Here is a 27,967-nt window from a genome sequence, read left to right as displayed (position 1 = left end):
GTTGTGGACTGCTCTGTCTGCTGATGTTAGCTGTATCTGATCTGTTACTATCTGACTAGGTCTTCCCTGGCCCACAGCGGAAGCTTATACAGGGTAAACTCAAATTCTTCACCCTCTATAACACTGATAGAGAGATATGCACAGCTGTGTGCCCACCCTGCCCCCCGGTATTAATACATACTCTGGGTTAATTAATAAGTAAAAAGTGATTTTATTAAACACAGAAATTAGGATTTAAGTGGTTCCAAGTAGTAACAGAACAAAGCGAATTACCAAGCAAAATAAAATGAAACACACAAGTTTAAGTCTAGTACAGTAAGAAAACTGAATACAGATAAAATCTCACCCTCAGATGTTTCAATAAGCTTCCTTTTAGAGACTAGTCTCCTTCTCGTCTGGGTCCAGCAATCACTCACACCCCATGTAATTATTGTCCTTTGTTCCAGTTTCTTTCAGGTATACATGGGGGTGAAGAGGCTCTCTCTTGAGCCAGCTGATGACAAAATGGAGGGGTCTCCCAGGGGTTTAAATAGATTTTCTCTTGTGGGTGGAGAACCCCTCCTCTCTCCTATGCAAAGTCCAGCTCCAAGATGGAGTTTTGGAGTCACATGGGCAAGTCACATGTTCATGCATGACTCAGTTTTTATAGGCAGCAGCCATTGTCCACATGCTGCCTTGAATGTCCTCATGTAGACTTCTTATGTGGATTGGAGCTTTCCAATATCCATTGTGCATTAATTGCTTCTTGATTGGGCACTTAACTTGCAAATTCCATTCTAAAGAAGCTGATCAAATGCCTTACTAAGGTTATTTAAAAGCAAGCAACTATACAGCCAATATTCATAACTTTGAATACAACAATGACACATGCATACAAATAGGATGAATATATTCAGTAGATCATAACCTTTACATAGATGTGTTACATGGCATATGTAGCATCAAACATATTCCAGTTATGTCACATATACATTCATAAGCATATTTCCATAAAGCCTTATGGGGTGCACCGTCACAACCCCATTCTCCCCAACCTAAATGTGAGCCCTGTACTCCCCCTGCCTCAACACTTCCCACCTTATTGAGTCATACCCCCCACCTGCAGAAAACACTGAAGTGGAGGCTGTTGGGTTGGCTTCAAGGGGCTCTTGACCCTCTTCTGCTCCTTCCCAGGCACAGGAAGAGTGGAAAGGAGCGAAACTGCTCCCTCTCCACTTATGAGAAGAGCACCCCTGAGCAGCTAGGCTCATTAGCTCCCTCTGAGCCCCACCCTCTAATTGACAGAAGGGGGTCAGAGAGCTGGAGAAGCATGACCTGGGGCAGGGAACTCCATCCATCCCTTCGGGGGATGAGGCAGGGGCTCCATGCCTGGGCCTGGGGCCAGGATAGCCCTGTGCAGAGGTGTGAGGGCGGAGCTGACCCTGGCCACCACATCTCTTCCTGCACGGAACCAGGCCATCCCCTGCTGTCCCAGCATAGCCACCCACCCCACCTCTTCCTTCAGGACTAGGCCATCCCATGCTAGCCCAGCCCGCCTCTACTTTCAAGGGCCGGGCCATCACCCATTGTGCCCCAACACTGAGCCCATCCTGCATCTTCCTTCAGGGCCATGCCATCCCCTGCTGTGCCCCACTGCTTCCTTAATTGCAGTCCTTGATTCGTCTGGACAATGATGATGATGATGGATTCTGGAGATTGTCCTTTGCTGGCTGTCCTTGTGGGTCAAGCGTTACAGCTGTTGTAACTGTGCCCTGAAAAATCAAAAAGCTAAGTGCTGTAGCCAAGGATAAAAGGTATCAAGTGTAGTTAGGGTATAGAGGTAAAATATAAGAATTAATGTTTTAACACAGGGCCTACAGGGCTCAGGCTTGTAAAATATTTACCATAGCCAAATTAGCATTTCGGATAAATCAGGTTTATTGCAAAGATAAATTAACATAAGTAAGTTAATAATTAAACCTGCTGAGCTGGTGTCTATGTCCATGATATGCTGATGTTTTGAAAATATCAGCTAAGTTTGGATAATAATGTCTATGAGAGATCAGTAGACACCACAACATGACTAGCTGGGGTGAACTGTCAGAGACTTCCTTATCTGTTACTGTGGTGATAAGGTGACATAATCGTTAATGAGTAGAAGAGAAATAACAAGTTAGCCTATGAAAAATGGGGCACCCAAAAAGGAGTGAGGTGTGGAGGTTCAAATAAGGAAAAGAAGTTAAAACTTCATAAATATGGATGAGCCCCAGCTAGTGTCAGTGTAACACATTATAAAAGCTGTATCCTGGCCCGCATGCCTTGGTGGGGGAGACACCATGATGATGACCACTGGCGGTGCTGAGCATGGTGAGGATAATGATGAACACATCAGGTTTTTCCATAAGGCATGCAGTAAATAATGCAAGCACAGGGGAACTCGGTTTATCTCATGCAACTGGGACCGGGGCCAGATTGGATAATCAAAAATTCAGATAATCAGCAGAATGGGCAGAGAGGTTATTTTAAGTTGCGGAGTTGCTTTGAAACTAGCTGACCCTCCCAGGCAGCAGGGCTCGGGCTGTAGCTTGTAACTTCGCTTCACGGCTCCCTGTGGCTTGGGGTCCTGGGCAATTGCAACAAAAAGGATGAGAAACACTGTTCCTGTTTGTGCACTGGTGGTTCGGTTACTACAGAGAGCCGAATAACGGAGGCTCGGATAAGCGGGGTTCTACTGTACTAAAATAAAAGGGATAACTGGTGCAAACACACAGGTGGGGCTACAATTACACATCACAGATGAAATCATAATTACACTTTCACCACAAATTTCAAGTAACAGCATGGAAAAGGGGTCTTTTCCCTTCTCCTCTCCAAATATACATTATGGGCTAAATTTTGTCTTGGCTTCCATCAATAAAGAGAAGAAAGTTGCTCCAGAATTAGCACATCTCCAGAAACATGGGCCAGTGGAGACTCGTTTCTATTTACAATAGTATAGCACACAGCTGAAGCCCATCTGCACCTGTTCTTTACCAGTGCTGAGTAGCAGAGAGAGAAAGGGAAAGCCCTGGCAAAAATATATATATTACCCCTACCAGGCTCCTTCAGCACAAACCCTCCACAACTTAATCCACCTAGAAGGTCGAATATGTCAGTCCAGAAAACCAAAGCTGCTTCTTTTCCTCTCCATCCTCCCTGCCAACTTGTAAGATCCTGGCTAATTTGGAGCAGTTTATTGGACTAAGCATCCCATCGTGCCGATAGGGCCTGATCCAGCTCTTCTTGAAGTCAATGGAAAGACCTGGATCTTACCTTCAAATTGTGTTACAAGAATGTGACGCACTTCCAGGAATTAACATTATACCTTAAAACTTAATGGTATTTCTGCTGTATTTGTATGAGAGAGGATTTTCAAATGTTCACTGGTTTGTCACCGCAGTACTATTTTTCTTAAAATGTACCAGAACAGATACTGCACGTTAAGTACTAGTCACATGCCAAATTCCATGTTTCAAGATTCAGTTGTTTTGAGAAAAGGAGGACTTGTGGCACCTTAGAGACTAACCCATTTATCTGAGCATGAGCTTTCGTGAGCTACAGCTCACTTCATCGGGTGCATTCAGTTGTTTGGAGTTATTCCAAACATATACAAGTCACAATAATGAACAGGAAATGTATTTTCTCCTTTTCATAACTAAAAGGTCAAAATGTCTTTTTGCTCAAACTTTCCAAAATATTCACCTCTGTACAAAGATCAAATATCGAAAATGTATGCCCCAAAGGTAAATATTTTAGTAAGTTATGGCCTTTGAAAATGCTGTGTTAGCAAGGAAATGGTTTGCAACCTTAACTATGACATTTACTTGCTTTTGTGTTTTAAAAAGAAATATGCACCCCAGTTCTTAGGAACACTCATACCTGTATCTGTTTAGGGATGGGCCTGGGCCACAAAGTTTAGATCTGGATCTGAACTTGTTTGGGTTGTTCCAATTCAGGATTTTGGGTCAGTATCCATCTCTAATTTCAGTATGTGAATGAGTCTGTTCTCTTTCAGGAAGTGATGCCATTTTGATGATACTGCAAAGAAAGGATTCTATGTAACTGAAGGTAAAGTAGGATTGAGATACCACAGCGCCATTAGAAAGCAATTTAAATCAATTCTAAATCATTTGTTTAAGTTAGCATTTGATTTAATTATTATCAAATCATCCATTTTCCCTTCCATTATAGATCTTCACTTATAACTCTGAAGCTTCCTAATGTCCAGTGTCTTCACAGTTTTCTTTACATTTGTATATTTATACTGTTTGCAAGGTAGCATGACAAGCATCAGACAGGACATAACATTTTCAAAAGTTGAAGCCAATTCTTTCAATTCAACTGTGTAGGAAACAGACACCTTCCAAACTGATTGGTAATGATTCATTTTTATTTTATTTGGACACCTTTAAAAGCATTTTTAATGATTTACTCTTCTCTGTAGTTAGACACAGAAATTAGGAACCTGTTTCTGCTGCTATTGCCTTCAATGGGAGCAGGATGTGGATCCTAGAATATTTTTGATATTACACTAGGGATTTCATTTATTCTGAAATTGTTAGTTATCATGGAGGTAACTTCTTTCTTTCTGCTTTACTATTACTAGTTAGGTATTTTAACATTCTTACAAAAGGACTCATCCCTTGCAAACTGGTGGAAACAGTAACAGACTCGGGTAACCTGAGAAAGCTCTTAATGGGAAATCTGAGAAGGTGCATAGCCACAGTTCATCAGGAAGTAGCCACCACACTGAGTGGTCCATCTCACCTTTATGATCCTAAAAACAAATCAAAGCAACATGCAATTACAAGGAATGCTTACCAAATACCATGCAGTCTCTAGTGGACAGCTAATTCCTGTCCATGCCAAACAGTAAAATAAATAAATCAGATTCAGGTAAGAACATTTTTGTTTGTTTGTTTCACTGGCAGGCAAATTGAGAAGAGACTTTAATGCAAGGGGACAGTCTATTTCTCCTCTTCTATTTCTAATATGAGAAATCAGAACCAGGTATTTCTTAATTTTAACCACCTAGATTTTGGGTTAGTTAGCCACAAGATCTGGGGCTTAGCCTGCTGGTCAGAAGGAATGATGATCTAGCATTCTGATCAGCCACACCCTTACTAGTCGGCCTCACTTTATCCAGTCCAACTCTCAGAACAATAACAATAACAATAATTCCAGATCTGAAATATTTTGATTCTACTGAGCTCTCCAAGATGGAAGCACAGCCCTGAACACACTGAAGCCACTTTTGGGACACATGAAGAAAGTGACCAACTACCCCTAATTTTTTTAAGTGCTTCCTATGGTTTGCAGACATAAGACTAGATTGTCCTCTACACTGGAAAAGTACAGGAGACAGGAAAACTCAGAGAATGAAATCTTATGACATTTGCACAGCTTTGCCCTGTATGGGAAGAAATTTGGCTCCACACACCTACAAATCCCCTGCACAACAATGCTTTCTGGTATCACAGCCTTATGAATGACACAGTGCCCGAAGAACAAGTTTTTCCCTTAGAAATGTGCTAGACTTCACTGTGTTACTTATATTTTATAAAGCTTCCTCAGAGTTGTCATTCAAGATATCCATAGATAGGCCTCATTCCCTGTTTCTTCCACAAATTTCTGTCTAAAGACTAATAAGAATAAGTTATTTTGTGGGCATAATAGAGTGTTTTTTCATTACCTATCAACTTAATTTTTAAAATAATCTCATAAGAGCTGTCTGTGACGTTGCACTTCATATGATTTATGAAAATATGCTAATAAGTGTGAATATAATGTAACTGGAATATGCTTCATGCAAAAGGTCTCTTGTAAGGTATCATTACAAAGCTTATAATCTACTGAGTGTGTTCATCCTATTTGTGTGAATGTATCATTCTTGTATCTGAAACTAGAAATATGAAATATAACTCTGAGATCCTATTGTAATTATGCAAAGTGTGGGCCATTAATGGTGGTTTGGAATCTTGATGGCTCCGATTAACCAGGACAATTAACTGTAGATGGCTCTGTTTACTTGCAAGCCTTCCTGTGCGTCAGGCCAGGAAGAATGGAGGCTTGGGATCTCACAAGACATGTCACCTGGTACTGAAATCCATTTTAAACCTGGTGCTTTTCCATTTAGAAGGAGGGGTGGGGACCCAGAGAGAAAAAAGATTCCTGCCTTGTGCCAAAGCTATAAAAGGGGGTGGAACAGAACAAAGGGGCTGCAGCCATAAGACTATCCTAGTTACCACCTGAGTTGGAACAAGGACTTTAACAGGGGAAAGGACTGAGCCCAGACTAGAAAGGAGTCTAGTCTGTGAAAGAAGCTTAGTGGAACATCTCTGAGGGTGAGATTTTATCTGTATTCGGTTTCTTAATGTATTAGGCTTACACTTATGTGTTTTTGTTTTATTTTGCTTGGTGACTTACTTTGTTCTGTCTGTTATTACTTGGAACCACTTAAATCCTACTTTTTATATTTAATAAAATCTTAATATTAGTGACTAATACCTGGGGGAGCAAACAGCTGTGCATCTCTCTCTACCAGTGTTATAGAGGGCGGACAATTTATGAGTTCGCCCTGTATAAGCTTTATACAGAGTAAAACGGATTTATATGGGGTTTGGATCCCACTGGGAACTGGGTATCTGGGTGCTGGAGACAGGAATACCTGCTAAGTGGTTTTCAGTTAAAGCCTGAAGTTTTTGGGGAAGTGGTTCAGACCTGAATCTGTGTTGGTAGCAGGCTAGCGTGTCTGGCTCAACAAGGCAGGGTTCTGGAGTCCCAAGCTGGCAGGGAAAACAGGCTCAGAGGTAGTCTCAGCATATCAGGTGACAGTCCCAAGGAGGTTTCTGTGACCCAACCCATCACACTCCCCAGGTCTCTCTCTTGATAGAAATTTTTCATAAAAATATAGATATGAAAGTATCGTTTTGCTATTCATATAGCAGATACATCAATAGAAAATGTGTTCAAATTAGAAAATAGAGATTCAAATGACCAGATTGAAGTACTACAAACTTTACTAAAAAAGTAAATAAACACATAGAGCAATTATTGCCTTGATGAATTTGATTAAATATTTTGCGCTGACAAGATCCTTTATTTATAAAGACTGGATCTGTGGTCAGTATAAAAAGAGATTTCAAATTTCTGCAACACCAGCATATTTAATATGCAGCTAAGTAGCTGATGCAGTCACTTACCCAATTTACTGTTTCCTCAAAACCTTGTGTTGTTGGAGTCAAACTCTGAGTGAGAGAGAGATTATTCTGGAATGCCAGAGCTACATAAAAGTCTGTTTGTTTGGTAGTAGAGAGAAATATATGAGGAAAAAATGAAGCAACATTTCCATTTGGCCAAACTATTAATAATCAGAATTACAGAAATTAGAGACGACAAAGAGCTGTTAATGTGTTTAGTTTACCTCTGGCCAGGGCAGGATTCTTCCCAATTGCCTTTAATGTAAAACAAACAAACACAAGCAGCAGTAGCATACAGAAAAATGTATTTGGGGGTTCTAGGTATCAGTATCTTGTGATAGTGCCAGATTTGCAAAAGCTGGTCTCCCTTTTTATGATGGCAAATATGGGGGCACTGGGTTGCAGACCTAATTTGTACCATAATTGTGTGTGTCGTGCGTGTAATTATTTGGGCACAATCATTGTCCCATGGATGCCTGGCTACCTGACCTGCAGGAGCAATTAGATATTTACACCTGCATTTATGTTAGCTGGATGTCTAAATAACTATGCCGACAATTTTACAGGTAAAAAAAAAAAAAAAAGAGAGGCTGGTAAAAGCCAGGAAGAAAATGCTGGTGCTTACTCTTTAAAACTAATTTAAATGCAGCACTAGAAAATAATAGCCCCGTATTAGTAGGAGGATAGATTACATGGCTTTAACAGGTCTTTTCCATCTCTAATATATCAGACACTCCAGCTGAACAGCATCATTGTGGCAAATACTCATTCAAATTGTATTCTGTCTTGGTCAGGGGTGCAATTATTAGTTGAATTATATTCCTTTTTTTCTGTCACTACAGCTGCTAACAGACCAACTGAATTATACTTACTGTACATTTAAAAAAAAAAATAATCAAACATTTGTCAGTCCAAAGGCCACACACGAGAAAGCCTTTAAAACTCTGAAATGTCAGACACCATCCTAAATACATTGTCAGTTCTTTTGGAAAATGAAAAATGCCGACTTTCTAATGCCACTGCTGGAACAGACACACATTTATCTTTGTACATGGAAGACAATATCATCAGATAGAGATTCAGATGGACCATAATTTCAAGTACTCATTACAGGAGAATATTAAGAGTGCAAGTGTCCACTATATTTCCATTATAGACACAAATTATGTAAGCAGTTATGTAATCAACCAACATATAAATAGCAGTGTGTCCTAGCTCCTAGGGAGCACCTTAATTCAAGGCACTGATGCTCAATTGTGAGTTGCAAGACAGAGCTGTATTGATCACATCTACACTAATTGAGCATGCATATGACACTGAATACATTCCCAAACTCTTGTCCCATCATTCACTGGGCTCAATGTAACTCCTGGAATAGATTTTTCTAAGGGCAGACTCTTCTTTGGCTGGTCAGGAACTGGAAGGAGCTACCCCCAAGGCATTATGAGTAGACAAAACAGATTTGATTTATTCAGATGTTCTCATCTGGCTGAAAATCAAACTAAAATACTTCACTAAAACCAGTCCTTATAATCATCTGCACCTATTGCTGTTTGGTAAATAATGCTCATAGCAGAAAGAACAGTCACCAAAACATGCCATTTTCTCTGCTACTTTGGATGAGCACAGGAAACTCTTACTTTCAATTTTTCAATCAGAATCTGTGGAACCAGAAATATCCCCAGCATATTTCTGTTAAGTTTGCATGTAACTTACCCTTGTATAGTTTTATGGATCTCTTGACTGACCTATTTACATTTCACTGGCCTTCAATTGAGGTCCACAGAAAAACATTTTAATATTTATTCTAATGGTTTTTTTAAAAAAACATTTTAAAAGATGTTTATTAAAGCCACTGTCTTGGAATAGGTCTCTGAAGACTGACCACTTATTTTTAAAGAAAGGTGACCTGTTTCTCCACAGCAAGACATTGATTTCTACCTTGAATTTCAAAAATTGTTTTGTTCATTTAGGATTGATCTTGTTAGATTTTACATGGTAGAGTCAGGGCTGTCAATATTTATTGGAGGCCTCCAAGGAAAGCCAAAGTTGTTGCAGGACATGGTAATGGCAATTTAGAAAGTGTCATTCCCCTTCTAAATCAGGACTGTCCCAATGTCCAAGCACACTATAAAGAAGCATTGTGATGCTAGAAGTGATGTCTTGCAGATGAGATGCAAACCCACAGTCCTGACTATTTCTGGTCTTTAAAGAGTTTAGCATTTTCATGAGAGGGCCTACAATGAGAATCAAGGGCTCCCAGCACCTCTCTAAAGTTGTTTGGTACCTTCCAGAATCAGTCCTCACACTAGATTTTATCAGAGAAAATAACCATATTACATAAGACAAACGAAAACTGAGGAAGTAATGGGCTTAGAAATAACATTTGGTTTTATTTTTAAGTTTGTTTTTATCTTTCTGTTCTTCCCTACTGTTGTCTGAATTTATATTATCTTCAGATTCTCTAATCTGTATTGTTATAGTTTATTGATACTTCAGGCTACTGTTTCTTTTTAACTCTCAGGTCAGCATCTGTTGATTATCACTCAATTTTAGTTCCCAGGACAGAGAAAGCACATGGAAAATGCAAAAAAGAAGGTAGGTAAATGGGAAGGAAGCTCAAGTGATTAATAGGAACATACTGAGTAAGTAAAAATAAAAATACACAAAAAACGTGTACATGATTCCTATTGCATATCCTAATAAAAATGCTATGGACTATTAATATGCTTAACACATGTGCGCCCAGATTTTTACATACAAGCATTAGTGGTTTTCACAAAAGCTACTGATGTGACTTGATAATTAGGTGGCTTCTGCTGAGCTTTTGCAGATGTGGTAGGTTTGGGGTGAGGATGTGCTTTCATCTGTCTGGAATTGACGCAGCCAACAGAAAGAAGGAAGTTTTGATAATATTATGGAAGTTAGAGGTATAAATTAACTATTAGATCATCAAATCCACCAATCTTACAGCTGATGCTACAGCTACAGGGCAAAATTCTCTGGTGGAACTCTTTGCGATAGATATGGCAATTTCCTGCAATATTCTTGAAAAACCTTATTGAATTAAGTTTAAGTATCTTTGGAGTCTATTGTATTAAATGTAAAGGTTTTGTGTTAGTGTGGTACTGGATCAAAGGACTATACTGTACAATGTGGTATAAAAGATCTTTTGGGACAATACATGTAAAGTGGATTTCCCGGGAAAAATCTAGGAGGTGGTGAATGCAAATTCTCCACCCCAGGTTATGCAAAAACCCAGCCTTTTAAAGCTATGCTCTGAGGAGTGGGCCTTTGTCTGCTGATGACCTGTCACATGAGGTCAAGATCAAAGGCTCAAACTGCATAAAGAAAAGACTGATCTATTAATGTCTGTGTGTGCTTGTTCTCAGCTAAGACTGTATGAATGGGTAACAACAGAAAAAACCCCTATATGGGGTTTGAAGGACTGACTCCCACCAGAGCCTTTGTGATCTCTGGTAAGTTGTAGGTTCTTTATTGTTTCAACGTTTTTGCTGTAATGCTTTCACCTTAAGAATAAATGTGCTTGCTTTTAACAAGCCGTGTGGTAACTCATAACCATTGGCAACTACATTGTTTGTAGCCTTCTGAAGAGAAAGCAAAGTGAAGACCTGGCCTGTTTAGGCAGTCTGACTTGCTGAGAATATCACAGTACAGGCAGGGATCTGTGCAGAAGGGAAAGAGACATGGGTCTCTGCCCAAGAGAGATGACAGCTGAGGAGCTGGGAACCTTGCGGGGAAAACAGTTGCAGTTGTCCTGAACTGTGACACTCCCTACCACCAGAAATGAGGATGAGCCCATGCCTCGATTCCCTTAGACCAGGGGTTCTGATACTTCATTGCACCGTGATCCCCTTCTGACAAAAATTACTACATAACCCCAGGAGTGAGGACCAAAGCCTGAGTCTGCCCGAGCCCTGCTGCCCTAGGTGGGGGGACCAAAACCCAAGCCGAAGAGCTTCGGCCCCGGGTGGGGGGCCTGTAACCTGAGCCCCATCAGTCACAGCTGAAGCCCTTGGGCTTTGGCCCTGGGTAGTTGGACTTAGGTTCTGGATTTGGCTTCAGCCCCAGGCCTCAGCAAGTCTAATGCCAGCCCTGGCCACCCCATTAAAACAGGGTTGCAACCCACTTTGCGACCCACAGTTTGAGAACCACTATGTTGGACCTTAATTAAGCAAGGTACTTAAACACATGCCTAATTTTAAGGAAACAAGTAGTCCTACTGAATTGAACCACACTGACTAAAGACCTTACATCACAATGCAAAGCGCACCTCTTTACACAGACCATCCCCCATTAAAATAGCCTCAACGTGGCCAGAGAACTTTCTTCACCCAAAGATCCCTTCCCCTAAAGCATTCAAAAAGATGCAAACTAATGGAAGGAGCGGAGACAAATAATCAGCTATGCTTTCTCTCCCAAACTAGGTTCTCAGTTGTACCCATCCTCATAGTGTCTGAGTGCCTGACTAGAGAGTAACTGTCTCTAGTCTTTGCTCACATACTTCAGCAGGTTAAAAATATCTAGGTGATAGGCACAGTAGAAATACATAGCTAGACAGCTACTAAAAATAGGATGTGGGGAAATGGCAAACAAATATGAGACCTTTGGATCCCAAACTTGTCAGCTTACTCGTCTTTCACCTTAACTAAATGAGAGAGTTATTAATACATTGTACATTTTAGGATTAGGATTTGCTAGGAAAGGAAGAAGCCAAATTTAAAGATCAGCCGCAAGAAATATATGTTAAGAATAGCACCACGTGAAACCATATACTACAGCCAAAAACAACATCGAGGAACTAGAAATACAGTGAAATGTTAGGTCTCAGAAAATCTGTAAGTTCCTTACAGAAAGGAACACTGCTGTAGTTCTTTATGAAACTGCTATTACTGAATCACTCTATGATGAACTAAATAAGGCAAGATTGCAACTGATTGCATTTCCTGAGCATTCATCCTGTAATGACCCTGCAACATTTCTACTAGGGACATATTCAGAGTAAACACAGAGGTCTATTGAGAAATGGGCTGGGTGAGCAATTTTAGCATATCGCTAGCATATTTGCATTGTTAATGTGGGATGGATTTCTGGCACCATACCAGGTTATGTACTTATCTAAAGTGAAAGTCTAATTTGTGCACTCATCATTAGGCTATGCACTCTGTGTCCAAAAGCAAACTTTATGCAGGTATCTACTGATAGGAACATGTCTATCATAATCAGCTTTCTTGCAGACCAAAAGCCAAGCAAGCAGAACAACAGGAAAGAAGTTTAACATGTAAATCCAGACATTATTATCTTAGTGAAGTCTTTCACTGAGTTATTGAGAAAACAAGAATTGATAGAAGGCTCGTGACTGGAGGAATGCTAATGTGCCAATATTTAAAAAGGGAAAATGGGCTGACCTGGGTTATAGGCCTGTCATTCTGACATCAATCCGGGCAAGATAATAGAACAGCTGATACAGGACTTGATAATTGATTAATGCCAATCAACATGGGTTGATGGAAACCAGATCCTGTCAAACTAACGATATCTTTTTTTGATGGGAGTACAAGTTTGTGCGATAAAGGGAATTTTGTTGATGTAATATATTTAGACTTCTGTAAAGCATTTGACTTGGTACTGCATTACACTTTGATTAAAAAAAACCTAGAAAGATATAAAATTAACATTGCACATTAACTGGATTAAAAGCTGGCTAACTGATAGGCCACAAACTGTAACTGTAAACAAGGACTCCTCATCGATCAGATTTGTTTCCAGTGGGGTCCTGCAAGGATCAGTTCTTGACCCTAACATTTTTATTAATGATCTGGAAGAAACCATAAAAAAAATTATGGCTAAAGGTTGCAGATGACTCAATAACTGGGGAAGTGATAAATCATGAAAGGGACAGGTCACCTATAAAAGCGATCTGGAACGCTTGGTACGCTGAGTGCAAACAAACAATATGCATTTTAATAGGGCTAAATGTAAACGTATACATCTAGGAAGAAAGAACATAGGCCATACTTACAGGATGGGGGACTCTATTCTGGGAAGCAAGATCTCTGAAAAAGATTTGGAGGTGTGGTAGATAATCAGCTGAGCATGAGCTCCCAGTACGATTCTGTGGCCAAAAGGGCTAATGTGACCTTTGGATGCATTAGCAGGCGAACCTCGAATAGGAGAGAGGTTATTTTACCTCTGTACTTGGCACTGGTGCAACAACCGCTGGAATACTATGTCTAGTTCTGGTGTCCACAATTCAAGAAGGATATTGATAAATTGGAAAGGATTCAGAGAACACCACCACAAAGACTAAATGATTAGAAAACATGCCTTATAGTGACAAACTCAGGGAGCTCAATCTATTTAGCTTAACAAAGAGAAGGTTAGGGAGTTAACTTCATTACAGTTTATAAGTACTTACACGGGGAACAAACGTTTAATAACGGGCTATTCAATCTAGCAGAGAAACATGTAACAGTCAAATGGCTGGCCATTGAAGCTAGACAAATTCAGATTGGAAATAAGGTGTACATTTTTAAGAGAGAGAGTAATTAACTATTAGAACAATTTACCAGGGGTAGTGATGGATTCTCCATCACTGACCATTTTTAGATAAAGATCGGATATTTTTTGAAAAGATCTGCTTTAGGAATTATCGTGGGTAAGTTCTACTGCCTATATTGTACAGGCGGTCGGACTAGATGATCACAATAGTCCCTCTTCTGGCCTTGCGATATATGAACCTAAGAAAGAGCAGGAAGCAGCTGGAAGAAGTTGGGGGAGAGGAGCACTGTCTTGCTGACCAGAAGAGTGGAAGGGGGGGGTATTAATACCCCATCCAGCCCCAAAAAACCCTCTCTTACCTTGACTGGGCTTGCACCTGTCAAATATAAAGGGAAGGGTAACAACCTTCCTGTATACAGTACTATAAAATCCCTCCTGGCCAGAGGCACAATATCCTTTTACCTGTAGAGGGTTAAGAAGCTCAGGTAACCTGGCTGGCACCTGACCAAAAGGACCAATAAGGGGACAAGATACTTTCAAATCTAGTGGGGGGGCGGAGAAAGGGTTTTATCTGTCTGTTCTGTGTTCTTGCCGGAGAGAGATCAAGAAAGCAAGCAATCCAACTCCATTAGAATTATTAAGTACTAGCAAGGAAATGCATTAGTTTACTTTTGTTTCGGCTTGTGATTTTCTCTGTGCTGAGAGGAAGGTGTATTCCAGGTTTTCTTTTTGTAACTTTTAAGTTTTTGCCCAGAGGGAAATCCTCTGTGTTTTAAATCTGATTGCCCTGTGAGATTAGCTTCCCTTTCTTTTACCATTTTTCTTTCTAAAAAAGTTCTGCTTCTTTTAAGAGCCTGACTGATTTCTCTATTGTCCTAAGACCCAGGGGTTTGGGACTGTGATTGCTTTGTAACCAATTGGTTAGGATATTATTCTGAAGCCTCCCCAGGAAAGGGGGTGTAAGGGCTTGGGGGGATATTTTGGGGGAATAGGAACTCCAAGCAGTCCTTTCCCTGATTCTTTGTTAAATCACTTGGTGATGGCATCGTACCCTCCAAGGGCAAAGAGTTTGTGCCTTGGGGAAGTTTTACCCTATGCTGGCAGAAATAAGCTTAGGGGGTCTTTCATGCAGGTCCCCACATCTGTACCCTAGAGTTCAGAATGGGGAGGGAACTCTGTCAGCACTCATGAAATTTTCAAAAGGACCAGTTTTCCTCATGACCCACTGTGGGCATTACCCTAGTCACCCTTTATTCCTGAGGGTCCAGTAAGGATATTTTCCCCTTACAGTCAGATTGGTGGAGGCCAGTGTGGATAGGAAGGTTCACTTTCCCCACAGAACATCTGGGACTCAGGAGTTAGGTTCTAACATTGTAACTTAGTATTTAAAACCCATGGCAGATGTCCAGTACAGGTACTCCTTACGGAAGGGATACAGTTATCAGAGAAAATGGATCAAAAGAGGATTTGAATGAAAGCATCTTTTATGGGAGCTGAGGGAGGTTGAGGGCCCTACATCTGGTACAGTGGAAAGCTGACTGCCTCCTTTTAGAGCCCCCTTTTAGCTCAGACAAAGGAAGGGCAGCGGAGCACCAGCATTGGGATGGCTGGGACCAGGTTGCAGATTATGTAGAAATGATTAAGGAATTATGATGCCCTGCACTGTTAAATTCATTGCCAGGTTCTTCCAGATATTTTAAGAGAATAAACTTGCAGCCTAATTAAACCACATCCATTGCCTACTCTCTTTCTTCAAGAGTGGTCAGACAAGGCTCTAGTTTTTCTTCTTTGTTCATTTGTGCTCGTCTCAGTGATGCACAGGGATAAAATCCTTGTGCTGAGTGATCTCGCTGAAATAGGGATAAGAATAATATGTTTGTTATGTGAAATCTACAAACCAAAAAGCATAAACAAATCATAGCTCATTCATGATAGGGCCTTCAGCAAGATAATATGGTATATACCAATGCAGGTGTCTCCAAGAAGATGGACGAGGTGCGGAAGGGGGGAGAATGAATGCATAGATGACACATAAGGTAGTAAATAAGTTATCCATATTTTTAATTGCCTCCAAAATTTTCTTCTAAGGTAAAACTCCCCACATCTAGTGTGGGGCCATGGAAAGCCCTGTGTGAGTGATCCCAAAAGAAAAAATAAGCAGTTGGGTTCTACATATGGTCATGGATATATCAAAACTGCTCAAAATATCCAGAATCTGCAAGCCCCCTGCATACCATGGAGCCAAGCTCCGTGGTGGCTCACCCTATAGACATGTAGAGGGTAAATTATTGTAGGGCAATTGGGTAAGTGGTAGGGGTCAGTGGATCCATTAACTCTGCAGACCCACTGACCACAAATCCTGCACAGTGCGTGTGTAGAAAGCTATGTCTGCTACTAGACCACAGGATATAGTAATGGACACAGGCTGGCTAGGCAAGTGCTTCAAGTCCAGCCTCTGGGTGGGAGAAAGGAGGATTCCATCTTTCTCAGTCCCAATATTTGTCCTCCCTGTGCAAAGCCTGTTTACCTGGGCTTTGGGGAGAGTCGTGGTGGGTACCAGAATTTCAGCCCTATTGACTATTATCCATCTAACACATCACTTTTCTCACAAGGAAGAGGAGAAGATGACAAAGAAAAAGGAAATGGCAGGGGAGCTCATTAAATCCCCATAATAGCAGCCCATTTCTCCTTTTATTAAAGTCACACTTTTCATCTCTGTTTTTAATTAAAATATACAAAATTCGAAATAGATTTGATCCCTTAGAATAGTTACATAGGCTATTTCAGAAGAAAGTTCAGATTCTGGAGTCTAGCTAAACTTCACCTCCCATTCCACTATCAAAAGTTACATGCTATACATGCATCAAACTGATAGTACATATTTTCATGATATTTAAAATATTTATTTACTTGGCATATCGTAGATCTATCTTCCCTGTAGAATCTGCAGTACATTTAGTCTGAGAGATACAGTCATTTTCTTTATTGGTTATTGATTCATACCTGAAGCTGAATATTTTGAGATATCTAGACCATCTTCTTGCCCACATCAGCTGAGATTGGTCTTTGTACACAATGTGATCTAGATCAGGCAAACAAAAATTGTTGAAATAGTATATTTCTTTATTTCCACTTACCCATACTCAGAGGCTAATAATATGTGTTTTAATACTATGGACTGACAAATGTAGTGCACAGGTTTGTCGTTACAGCACTCAGTAAATGGAAGACAAACATGTAACCGAAATCATACCAATGATGTCTTATTAAACTTTTTAGACATTTATTTAAATATATAATTTGGAGACAATAGACATTCGATGAGCTGCAGAGCCATATCAAAGAACATTGAACCATGGTGATAGCCCTGTGATAAATGTTATGAACCAATTAAAAAGTTTGCAAAGCCTATTACATATATACAAGGAAGATTCTAAAACATTCTTTCAGTTAGCTTCTCTGGGTTTAGAAATTTTGTAGTGGCTTTTAAAAAGAACTGTACACAGATTCCTCCCACTAAAGTATTATTAGGAGAATATCTGAATTCTGTCATGTGTGGAATCATCCCTTTCATTATCAGACATTTACATTGCAAATTATTAGTCAGATCACTTCCAACAACAACACTTTCCTTTGGGTAATTTGGCAAATGAAGGCAGACAGCTTGATTCCGATGTTCACACCTCCTGTGTGTGCACGTAAACTCAGATAACAGCCTTATTTCAAGAGGAGACTATTATTTCTCATTACGTTGCTGTAGAGCAAATTAACACATATACATGGAATTATACTACAAGTGTTTATTGAATCTTTATTCCTTCAATGTTAGTATAAATTATTACTGCTTGTCCCTGTTAATGAACTGGGGAAAAATACAGAGAGCCACACTATATAAATAGATTTGTTTTAAAGCATCAATATTCATTCAGAAGTCAATTAGGAAATACAAACACACATATTAAAATGCAGATTTTAATAAAGCATTTGATATACTCTCTCATGAGAGGTTATACACAAAGTTCATTCAAATTTGGGATTAGAGAACAGTTACATGGAATGAAAAGAGACTGAAGGAACAAAAACAAAGGGTAAAGATAAACACCAAACTATTGAATGGAGGAATGCATCAAGTGGGATACAGCAAGGATGCAGTACTTTGTCCTGTCATATTTAAAATGTTCTCTAATGATCCAGAAAGGGGAGTAAACTGACATTAGTAAAATTCGTAGGTAAGATTACATTTGGAGACATTGGCAACATCAGTTAGGACAGAGGAATAATACCTAGTTCTCATGAAGGTTTAAAATGTGGCCAAAAAATAATAATAAATAAATACAAAAAGATTCAACTTAGAAGGATTCGTATCATTTTACCCAGTATATTAATTTGTAACATATGTTGAATGGGAGAGAGCAATATCAAAGAAAGTAATGCCCAGTAATATAGGATTTAGAATTTTTTTGTCTTAAGTCTTGTGACAAGATGGCCTATGTACGTATGGTGGGTGCTGAGCTTTTCTTGGCGGGGGGAGAGGGGAGGGGAGAGGGAGGTAAGACATCACCCCTTACCCCTGCTCTTGAGCGCCAAGAGCCCTGCTAGTGGCCTGGGAAGGTGGTGGAGGGAAATGGGGAGGGGTCTAGGTTTGCTCCTTGCTCTGAATCCCAGTCCCTCTCAACCCTTGCGGGTTTCTTACCCTCGGTCCTTAAACGCTGGGGGAGGGAGTCTCCATGCCCTGCCGGGGCAGGATCTCTGTTACTTCGGTTCTCTGGTCTTTCAAATCTCACAACACACCTCCAAGCTCCAGTCCTCTCTCCCTCCTCCTACCCTGACTGCCTGAAGCAGGGGGATTTATTAGGTTCCTGACAGGGCCTTAATTGACTACAGATGCTCCAATTAACCTGTAGCAACCCTCCCTAGTCTACAGGGAACCACGCCTTAATTATGCTAGGGTTTATATATTTCCCCTCTATCGCTGCTCCCTCACCCTCCTGTATCACAGTCTGCAATATGACATGGCAGCACAAAAAGATCAAGGCAATTTTGAGCTGCCTACACAGAGGCAGAGTATGAAAACAGAACCAACTCTCTCTCAGTATTATTCTGGCAAGACCACACCTGGAGCACACACTTGGTCTCACGATACCAGAAAGATATAGAATTCAAAGACTGCATGGTAGGAAATTCAGAAAAGATTAACCAGAATTAATAGGGGCCAGGAGGTGCTGATTTATAAGTAAGGCTGGATTTTAAACATCACTATCAACCAAACAATCCTTTATAAGGTACTAGACATATTTTCATTGCACACTTGAAGAGACAAAGAACTTCTACTCACAATATTAGCTTGTAGGAACTTTACTTTGAACTATTTCAAAAGGCTACGTATAATTTGTGAATAACTGGCTTTTATTAAAATTGGTTGTATTTTGGAACCAGTTAAATGTTCTGGAATGGCTTCTTCAGGGAAGTTTTTGTTCACTTGGAAGTTCATTCAGCTCTAGCAATCTTCATAGACACAAATTGCCTGGTTTTACATTCCTGCAGTTATCATTTAGCAATGCAGAACAACATGAGAAGAATATTCTTGCACTATGGACTACCTATGCATAGACACACTTATATGCAATACATTTCCAATCTGGACAATATTGAGCAAGAACCTGAGAAAATAATGTTTCTCTTTTCACTGAGTCCAGCTGAGCCATTTCTTGAATTTCTTGTATATAGATTCTAAGGAATGCTTTCCACTGGACACTGTCCTGAAAGGTTGACATACTAGAAAAGATCTGATCCTCCAACTCTAAGTATACGCAGCCTGGGCAGGGTTAAAATCTCACTGCTTCAAAGAACTTTGCAGTTGGCAGATAAAAACAACCATTCTGCTCCTGACCAAAGCTTCTGGGCACAAATTACGAGGGTATTTTCTGGCTCTCTACTTAGAAGCCTTCCCTGCGATGGTTAGTAAAGCAGCAAAACTCAGTATCCTGTCATTCACAAGCTGAGCTTTACCTTGGTTTTCCTCATACTTCAGATGTACACTGTGCTAACTTATTAATGATGTTTGATGTTTTATGAAAGGAACAATGTCACGTTGTTAGATGCAGGTCTCTTGGCAAGAGATGTAGTCAACATTGGGGGTACGGAGAAATGTTCGGAGGGGTGCAGTGGGGCCCAAGCCAGCCCCCACTGGGGCAGGAAGCACCGGCCAGCCTGACTCTTCCCCCAGCCACAGTGCCGGCCCCGGATCCCAGCCCCAGCTGTGCTCCCTCTTCCCGCTGCAGCTCTGCTCTCAGCCCAGGCTCCGGCCCCGGCTCCTGACCATGTCTCCGCTCCCAGCTGCCGACCCTGGCTCCTAGGAGGGCATGAACAGATTCCATTAAGGGAAAGAAGAGACCAGACTGCAGCTGGAAGCTGAGCCATGGCTGGGAGCAGAGCCGGGCCCGGAAGCAGAGCCGGGGCAGAGCTGGGAGCATAGCAGGACTGGGTGATGCTCCTTCTCCGCCACCTGTGGGGGCTGCCCTGGGCCCTGTCACGCCCTCCCCCCACCCCTCGGATGTTCCTCTGCACTCCCTGTGGGGGGCGCACCCCCAGTTTGGGTTCCACTCATCTACAATAAAGGACAACCCAGAGAAAACAGAATGTGGCCTTGGCTGCGAGTCAGAATAGCAGCAGGAGAAAGTCCAGATGAATCTCCATGCTGGAGCTCTTTCACAGGCTGCGATTCAGAACAAATGTACATAATGAAAAGGCTTTGGTCACTGAGGCAGTGGGAGTCGGTGGCACATACTGACCACTGAGGGAGAGAAGACTTGCCATTTGGCTACCACTACTACTGCTATAGAACTTTAATAAAAATAATGAACAGCTAAGGACCGGAAAGCAGGAGACTAGAACAAAAATCCTGAGTCTAACTAGGCCTTCGTTGAAAAGGCCTTTGTTCCCCAATGAAGTAGTAAATACTGAAGTTTGGCTGAGGCTATGTATGACAAATGCACAAAACCACAATGTATCCAAAAACTTGGGTGACATCCATAATAGAAAGTTTCTTACCTATGAAAGAATCAGAAACAAGCTTCACATTTGTGATGTGTTCCACGCAACTTTTATTCTGATTCTTAGCAATTCCAATCCATAAGGCAATTCATTCAGTAAAAATCTGTGGAGAACACACATTTTAAAGTTAATACAAAAACCTCAATCTCCCGTCCTCTCCCACCCCCCCTTAGCTATCTCATCCAAATACTTACATGGAAATTTTCATCCAGGCACCTAAGAGGACACCTGTCCACTTTTAAATGTCATTCCTTTAATTTGTGATCTTAGTCTATAAAGTATTATAATATACTGCATTTTAAGGGAAAAGATCTATCCTAAAATTGAACCAATATAACCTAAAAGGATCAAGTGTGTGTAGATTATTGATCGAGAGTTATAACATGTTGAATAATTCTTTTAATGTGACATGAATATGCTGCACATGGAAAAAAACAATGTAAAAATAGATTTTCCAATAATTAAAGAGAATAGCTATATATATCTGCATCAAAAACCCTGCAGTTTTTATTTGTATTGCATTGATTTAGTAGACTGGCAAGTCAGCCTCCTCTAGCTGGTAGTGGTAGGCATGAAAAATGGACATAATCAAAGGCAAAAAATGTTTAAGTATAGAGACTACAAAAACCAAAGAACCAACTAGGAATAAGAAGTGATGAGGTCAGTGGAAATAAACCCTAAATTGTCACAAGGCAATCCCCAAATATGTCGTATAATTGTTAACTCAATGCTGAAAGAAACACTAAAGGCCTGGTTCAAAGCCTGAGACCCCCATTGACTTCAGTGGGCTTTAGATCAGGCCCTAAAATGGAAACAAACAAACAAATAAAGTATCAGAGAAACCAGGCCACCATTTGCTAATGCGAAGCAGTTATTGTGTTTTTTGTGCAGCATTCCTTTGCACCTTTCTCAAGAGTGGCTTTGAAAGTGCCGTTTAAGATCATTCTTTTATAAGAACGGACCATAAAAACGGCCATATTGGGTCAGACCAATGGTCTAACTAGCCCAGTATCTTGTCTTTAGACAGTGCAAACTGCCAGATGCTTCAAAGGGATTGCGCAAAACAGGGCAATTTTCAAGTGATCCATCCTCTCTCTCTCTGTCCAGCCCCAGCATCTGCAATCAGAGGCTCAGGGGCACCCAGATCATGGGGTTACATCCCTGACCATCTTAGGTAACAGCCTTTGATGGACCTATCCTCCATGAACTTAACTTGGATTCAAAAGGATTAGAGACAGTTTTAGCCTTCACAACATCCCCTGGTAACGAGTTCAACTCGTTGTCTGTGCATTTTGTGAAGTATACTTCCTTCTGTTTGTTTTAAGTTTATTAATTTCATTGGGTGATGCCTGGTTCTTGTGCTATGAGAAGGAGTAAATAACACTTCCTTATTCACTTTTTCCACACCAGTCATGATTTTGTAGACCTCTGTCATATCCTCCCTTAGTTGTCTCTTTTCCAAGCTGAATTGTACCAGTCTTTTTAATCTCTCCTCATATGGAAGCTGTTCCATACCCCCTTCTCTGTACCTTTTACATTTCTTTTATATATATATATATTTTGAGATGGGGTAACCAACATGGCAGACAGTAATCAAGGTGTGGGCGTACCATAGCTTTGTATTGTGACATTAGATATCTTCTGTCTTATTATCTCTTTCCTAATGGTTCATAACATTTTGTTAGCTTTTTTGACTGACACTGCACACAGAGAGCACATTTTCAGAGAACTATCCACAATGACTCCAAGATCTTTCTTGAGTGGTAATAGCTAATTTAGACCCCCTCATTTTGTATGTATAGTTGAGAGGATGTTTTTCAATGTGCATTACTTTGCATTTATCAACACTGAATTTCATCTGCCATTTTGTTGCCCAGTCATCTAGTTTTATGAGATCTGTTTGCAACTCTTCACAGTCTGCTTTGGATTTAACTACCTTCAGTAATTCTATTTCATTTGCAAACTTATGATTCAGAAGTGATGCAGCATGTACTCCTTTAAGGCACTACAGAGGTGAGTATTCAGATCCACATGAAACTTGACATTTTCAAACACAATAAAGCACATAATGGATTTTCTTCAAAATTTTATTTCAATTTAAATTATGGGGCCAGCCAGATTTTCTGGTAAGAAATGCATTTTTTCCTCAGGAGAAATGAAATACTTTCATGGAAGTAGAATTACAACTGTATACATCAATATTTAAAAAAAACAACAACCTCACATTAAATAACTTTTAGTAATATCTTTAAGCCTTCACGCAGATGAGAAGAAATTACTTCCAGTACAGTAGAATTTAATATGAATAGCATGTCAAAATGATCTTAAATTTAAATACAACTTTTTCTTGAATGCCAACATTCAAATGCTTTCATATGTTAAAAAACTTATCATATCCACTGTTCCCCAGTCAGAGAGAGAAAAACCAATACCCCAATCCAAATTTCTTCACTTCTTTACATATATAAATTTTAGCATTTCTATATTTTTCTAAAGTGGAAGCCTTGTGTGTTATGGAGAATAATTTGGCAAATAACGTTTTCTTCCACTCAACTATGATAAACCAAAATATAAGACTGTTAGTGCTGAACTATAATACCATCTAATGGCCAATTTTGCCTGCCTACAGAAATGATTTTAAAAATAGAGATCTCTCATTTTCAGTAAGATTAATTTGCTATTTTCCAAGAGACAATATGAATCAGTTTTCTATGGACAGATTAAGAACCTTAAAGAGATCAATGACAATGTTAAGAGCCATTTTATATTACGAGAGTGAAAACACCCAATTTTCTGGAGCTATTATCTGATTTCCCTCACAATGGCTTCAAAATTAGCTAAAATGTCAATCAGGGTTTTCATCTTGCTAATTGAAAATAATTGTAATTAGTAAGAGGAAAGGAAGCAATGAGAAGTTTTATGGCATTCTCAATCAGGTTCAGCCATGCAGAATTTGAACATTCAAACTCCAACTCATACGTTGGTTGTGATTTTAGCATAATTATAAGATGAATAGATATAATTTTAATAACATTGTTTAGATATATTTAGTAGATGTTTTTTGTTATGGTCACAGTAACAAAAGACAACATGGTGCAAAATCAGTTTGTTTGTTTTTTTATAAATACTGACAGTTTGCAGCATTAAAGAACAGGATTTGACAAAATTAAATCATTTTGTTACAAGTAGGCCACCTATGAAATTATTTTTCTTGAAGTCAAGGGGAAATTATTCACTTTCACAACTATTGTACTGAGATATCTACTCCAAGAAAGCAAAGGTGGTCTCTATAGACTCCCCAGAAGAAAAAGGAATCAATATTAGTTTATCATAATCTTGACCATTTGCAGAACACAGCGCTAATTTAAGTGAATAAGGCCAATATTAACCAGTAAGAATACAGATTAAAGGATTCCAGTTCTATATTTTAGCCTAACCTAATTGATGGCACCCCATTAGATAAGTGAATACAAATAAATTGTTTTTTTCCTTTTGATGCTGCAGTATTTAAGAAATGTTAAATCAGCATTCTCAGATGATCTGAAGTATTCAGCTACATATGAGCATTCATTTTGCAGAACTCAATATTAAGTAATAGTTACAGACTAATACAATAACATTCCTCTGCTGTACAAATTAAATCATATTTTTAAAGAAATGAGCAGCCTAGGAGTTATATACAAAAGAAACCAGCAAGCATTGTTGAAATGAAATGCGAAGTGTCACTGCTAGCTCTACTGTTTGAAATATCTTCAAAGTAAAATTAACAAAACCCTTAGAACATATTTCCAAGTTTACAACTCAATTCTCAGAAAATCATGTCAAAAAAAAAATCTATAAAGCAGTGAAAGGCATATTATATACATTTTCCTTATGAACCTTAAGATTTCACTCTTTTAAAAGTTGCTAAGTTGAGTTTATTTGCAAGACAACTGTTTATCCCAATAAGCTCACATCTTAGATACATTTCCCCTTTGATTACAAGTAAAGCACTGCACTTTTTTTTTTTTTAAATCAAGGCATACAATTTTATACTATGGTGCCATGTATGCACAGGTCACATTGTGCTCATATCTCAAACAAGGTAAGTGCAAACATACGATTTAATCAGATTTGCAAGCATGCAACCTGTTGCTTAACTACATTAATACCTTCTTTCCTAAACCAAACTATCATCTATGTTTGCTTTCATGAATCTAGTATCTCTTTTTCCAGGACTCCTAAACCAAGCAGTGTCTTTGAATTCTGAAATGACACAAATATCAAGAAAGTCCACATTGTGCAAGAAAGCAGCAGCTATGTTTTTCAACTTGGACTAAAAAAGGAGAGAAAAAACAAAAACCGTTCACTGAACAGCAGATTAGCAGTAATGTTCCTCATGAATTGATAAGAGTGCCTGATGCTGAATATCTAACCGCAAATGCTGAATTTGGGTTTAATATTTTAGGGGTTTGTTGGAGATTAAGCTTCTTGCTGTGCTGGTCTCTTCAAATCCCTGATCTGTTTAACTAAATAGGTCTTCTCATCATTAAATTGTTCATCCTCGGTCCTGTCATTCTGAAACTTGCTGAGGAACTCAATAAGTTTGGTCTGGTTCTTTAAGAGGATATCTAATATAGGCTGTGTCTTGTTAGGATTGGCTACAAACACCTGCAACAAAAGAAGAGGGATTTTAGCATAGGTACAGGAAACAGAAGGCTCAGTTAAAATTACACTTAGCTAATAAAAAGTGAGATGATAATGGTTTAAAATAGGGCTGTCAAACGACTAAAAAACTAATTGCAATTAGTCACGAGATTAAAAAATAGTCACAATTAATCACAGTTTTAATCTCACTGTTAAACAATAATAGAATACCAATTTAAATTTATTATAAATATTTTTGAATATTTTTCTACATTTTCAAATATATTGATTTCAATTACAACACAGAATACAAAGTGTACAGCACTCACTTTATATTATTTTTATTACAAATATTTGTACTGTAAAAAGATAGTTATTTTTGAATTTACCTCAGACAAGTACTGTAGTGCAATCTTTATTGAGAAGGTGCAACTTACAAATGTAAAATTATTATTGTTTACATAATAATACATAATATAATTATATAATAATTAATATAATAATAATATAATATTATTGTTTACATAACTGCACTCAAAAACAAAACTATGTAAAACTTTAGAGCCTACAAGTCAAAGCATGAAGGAGCGTGTGAATGTTTAGCATATCTGGAACATAAATGCCTTGCAATGCCAGCTACAACAATGCCATGCAAATGGCTGTTTTCACTTTCAGGTGACGTAAATAAGTAGGCAGCAGTATCTCCCGTAAACATAAACAAACTTGTTTGTCTTAGCGATTGGCTGAACAAGAAGTAGGACTGAGTGGACTTGTAGGCTGTAAAGCTTTATATAGTTTTATTTTTTAATGCAATTATGTAAAAAAAAGTCTACATTTTTAAGTTGCACCTTCATGATAAAACGATTGTACTACAGTATTATACGAGTTGAACTGAAAAATACTAGACTTTGTTCACCTTTTTTACAGTGCAAATGTAATAAGAACAAAGGGAGCACAGTTCACTTTGTATTTGTGTTGTAATTGAAATCAATATGTTTAAAATGTAGAACATCCAAAAATATTTATAATAAATTTAAATTGTTATTCTATTATTGTTTAACAGTGCGATTAAAACTGATTGTGACTTTTTAAAATCTAGTTAATTTGTTTTGCACTAATCACTTGAGTTAACTGCGATTAATTGACAGCCCAAGTTTAAAATTATGAATGTTTTCTCTCCTAAATATCTGCACATGAAAAAACAAATGGAATATTTGAGAAGATTAATCTGAAATGAAAACCAGTTTTATATGTTATTGAGGTAGACTCTGAGGGCCCAATTCTGTTGTCAATGGGAGCTGCCGGGACATCCTGCTGCAGGCACTCAGTACCTCATAGGATTGAGTTCTGTAGCAAGTGCATGATTTTATATATCTAGCATCATAGTTAGAGAGACTAGAGATGGTTTAAAACCTTTCTGCAGGGTTACTCCTGAATGGAGCTAACTCCTCAACCCATTACTAATCATTGTTTATGTCTACTATTAATCAAAAAGGCAACTTGTTTTAACAGACAACCGTGATTTAGATTTTTCAAAACTGATTAGTTGATTAGAAATACTACATGTACCCTCCATAGTATCATGTAGCAGGACACAGACCTGTTTAAAATCCTCAGAATGATGCTGAGTTATGCTCACAAATCATAGCATGCATTCATCCCCTTCATCATGCTCAATTCATACAGAATTTAAGAGGAAGGTTATGCTAACAATAACCATACAAAACCATTTAGCATTTCCTGAATGAGTACTTTTCAGCAAAAGAAACAATCAAGTAATTTTTCAGAGCAGACAGATCTGAGGTTTGCCATCATTATTGACTAACCTTACTACCTGTGTAAATGAGGCATACTACAGAAGCTATTCAATGAGTTTTATGATTTTTGATACCATACCTTAAAGACATGAAAGGCCTCAAACTGAATGTTGCGACTCTTGTCTCGTAGAAGATTCATCATTAGTTTCAGATTTTCAGGTTTACTGATGTATTTTGTCATAATTGTAAAGTTGTGTCTGTCCAATAGCAATTCACCAAGCAACTAAAGGTGGAAAAATGTGACAGAACAATGAAGTATTACTGAAATCTTATGAGTTCAAATACAATTTTTTCATAGGGGTTGTGAAGAACATTGAGTAACTGACGTCTGTCAAAAAAAGAGGTGTAACCAACTCTTGGGTCTCCTGATTCCCAGTCCAGGGTATTTTGATGTGGTGTTTTTTCCATTCTCTCTCTCTCAGCATGGCTGAAAAACTGCCTACTTTTCTGTCTCCCCTTAGCCTGTGACTACACTACCACTTTTGTCGGTAAAACCTTTGTAGGTCAGAGGAATGAAAAAACACACCCTCTGGCCGGCATAGATTTCACTGACAATTGCTGATGTGGACAGTGCTATGTCAGCAGAAGGGGCTCTCAGTACCCCCGTAACGAATGTCATTGCTAGGTGATAACTAGCTACTGTACCATATCTATGCTCAGCAGTCTGGTATCTGAAATGGATAATTCGATGTCATAAGTCAGCTATCCACAGTCAAGGTGGCAGCCTTCCTC

At 39.1% G+C, this 27,967-nt stretch overlaps 1 protein-coding gene and 1 long non-coding RNA gene across 3 annotated transcripts in view; both read right to left on the bottom strand.

Moving 5' to 3' along the window:
* Nucleotides 1-236: 236 nt before the first annotated feature.
* Nucleotides 237-20,895, bottom strand: LOC144270165 (uncharacterized). The gene is made up of 4 exons (XR_013347115.1): nt 20,790-20,895; nt 16,743-16,821; nt 3,898-4,056; nt 237-1,751 (listed from the first exon to the last, which is right to left on the bottom strand). It is a non-coding gene; the product is annotated as an uncharacterized LOC144270165 (long non-coding RNA).
* A 1,968-nt stretch (nt 20,896-22,863) lies between these two features.
* CAB39 (calcium binding protein 39) overlaps nt 22,864-27,967 on the bottom strand; it is a 68,437-nt gene continuing 63,333 nt past the window's right edge. For both annotated transcript variants that reach the window (XM_077826308.1, XM_077826307.1), the window contains 2 exons: nt 27,315-27,458; nt 22,864-25,442 (listed from right to left, as the gene is read on the bottom strand). In XM_077826308.1, the coding sequence (XP_077682434.1) occupies nt 25,254-25,442; nt 27,315-27,458 (333 nt within the window). In that variant the 3' untranslated portion in view covers nt 22,864-25,253. The remainder of the gene's footprint in view (nt 25,443-27,314; nt 27,459-27,967) is intronic.

This window comes from Eretmochelys imbricata, chromosome 9 (assembly GCF_965152235.1).
Source record: "Eretmochelys imbricata isolate rEreImb1 chromosome 9, rEreImb1.hap1, whole genome shotgun sequence".
Taxonomy (NCBI): Eukaryota; Metazoa; Chordata; order Testudines; family Cheloniidae; genus Eretmochelys; species Eretmochelys imbricata.
The sequence above is the reverse complement of the archived record's forward strand: the minus strand, read 5'-3'. Positions and strand labels throughout refer to the sequence as shown.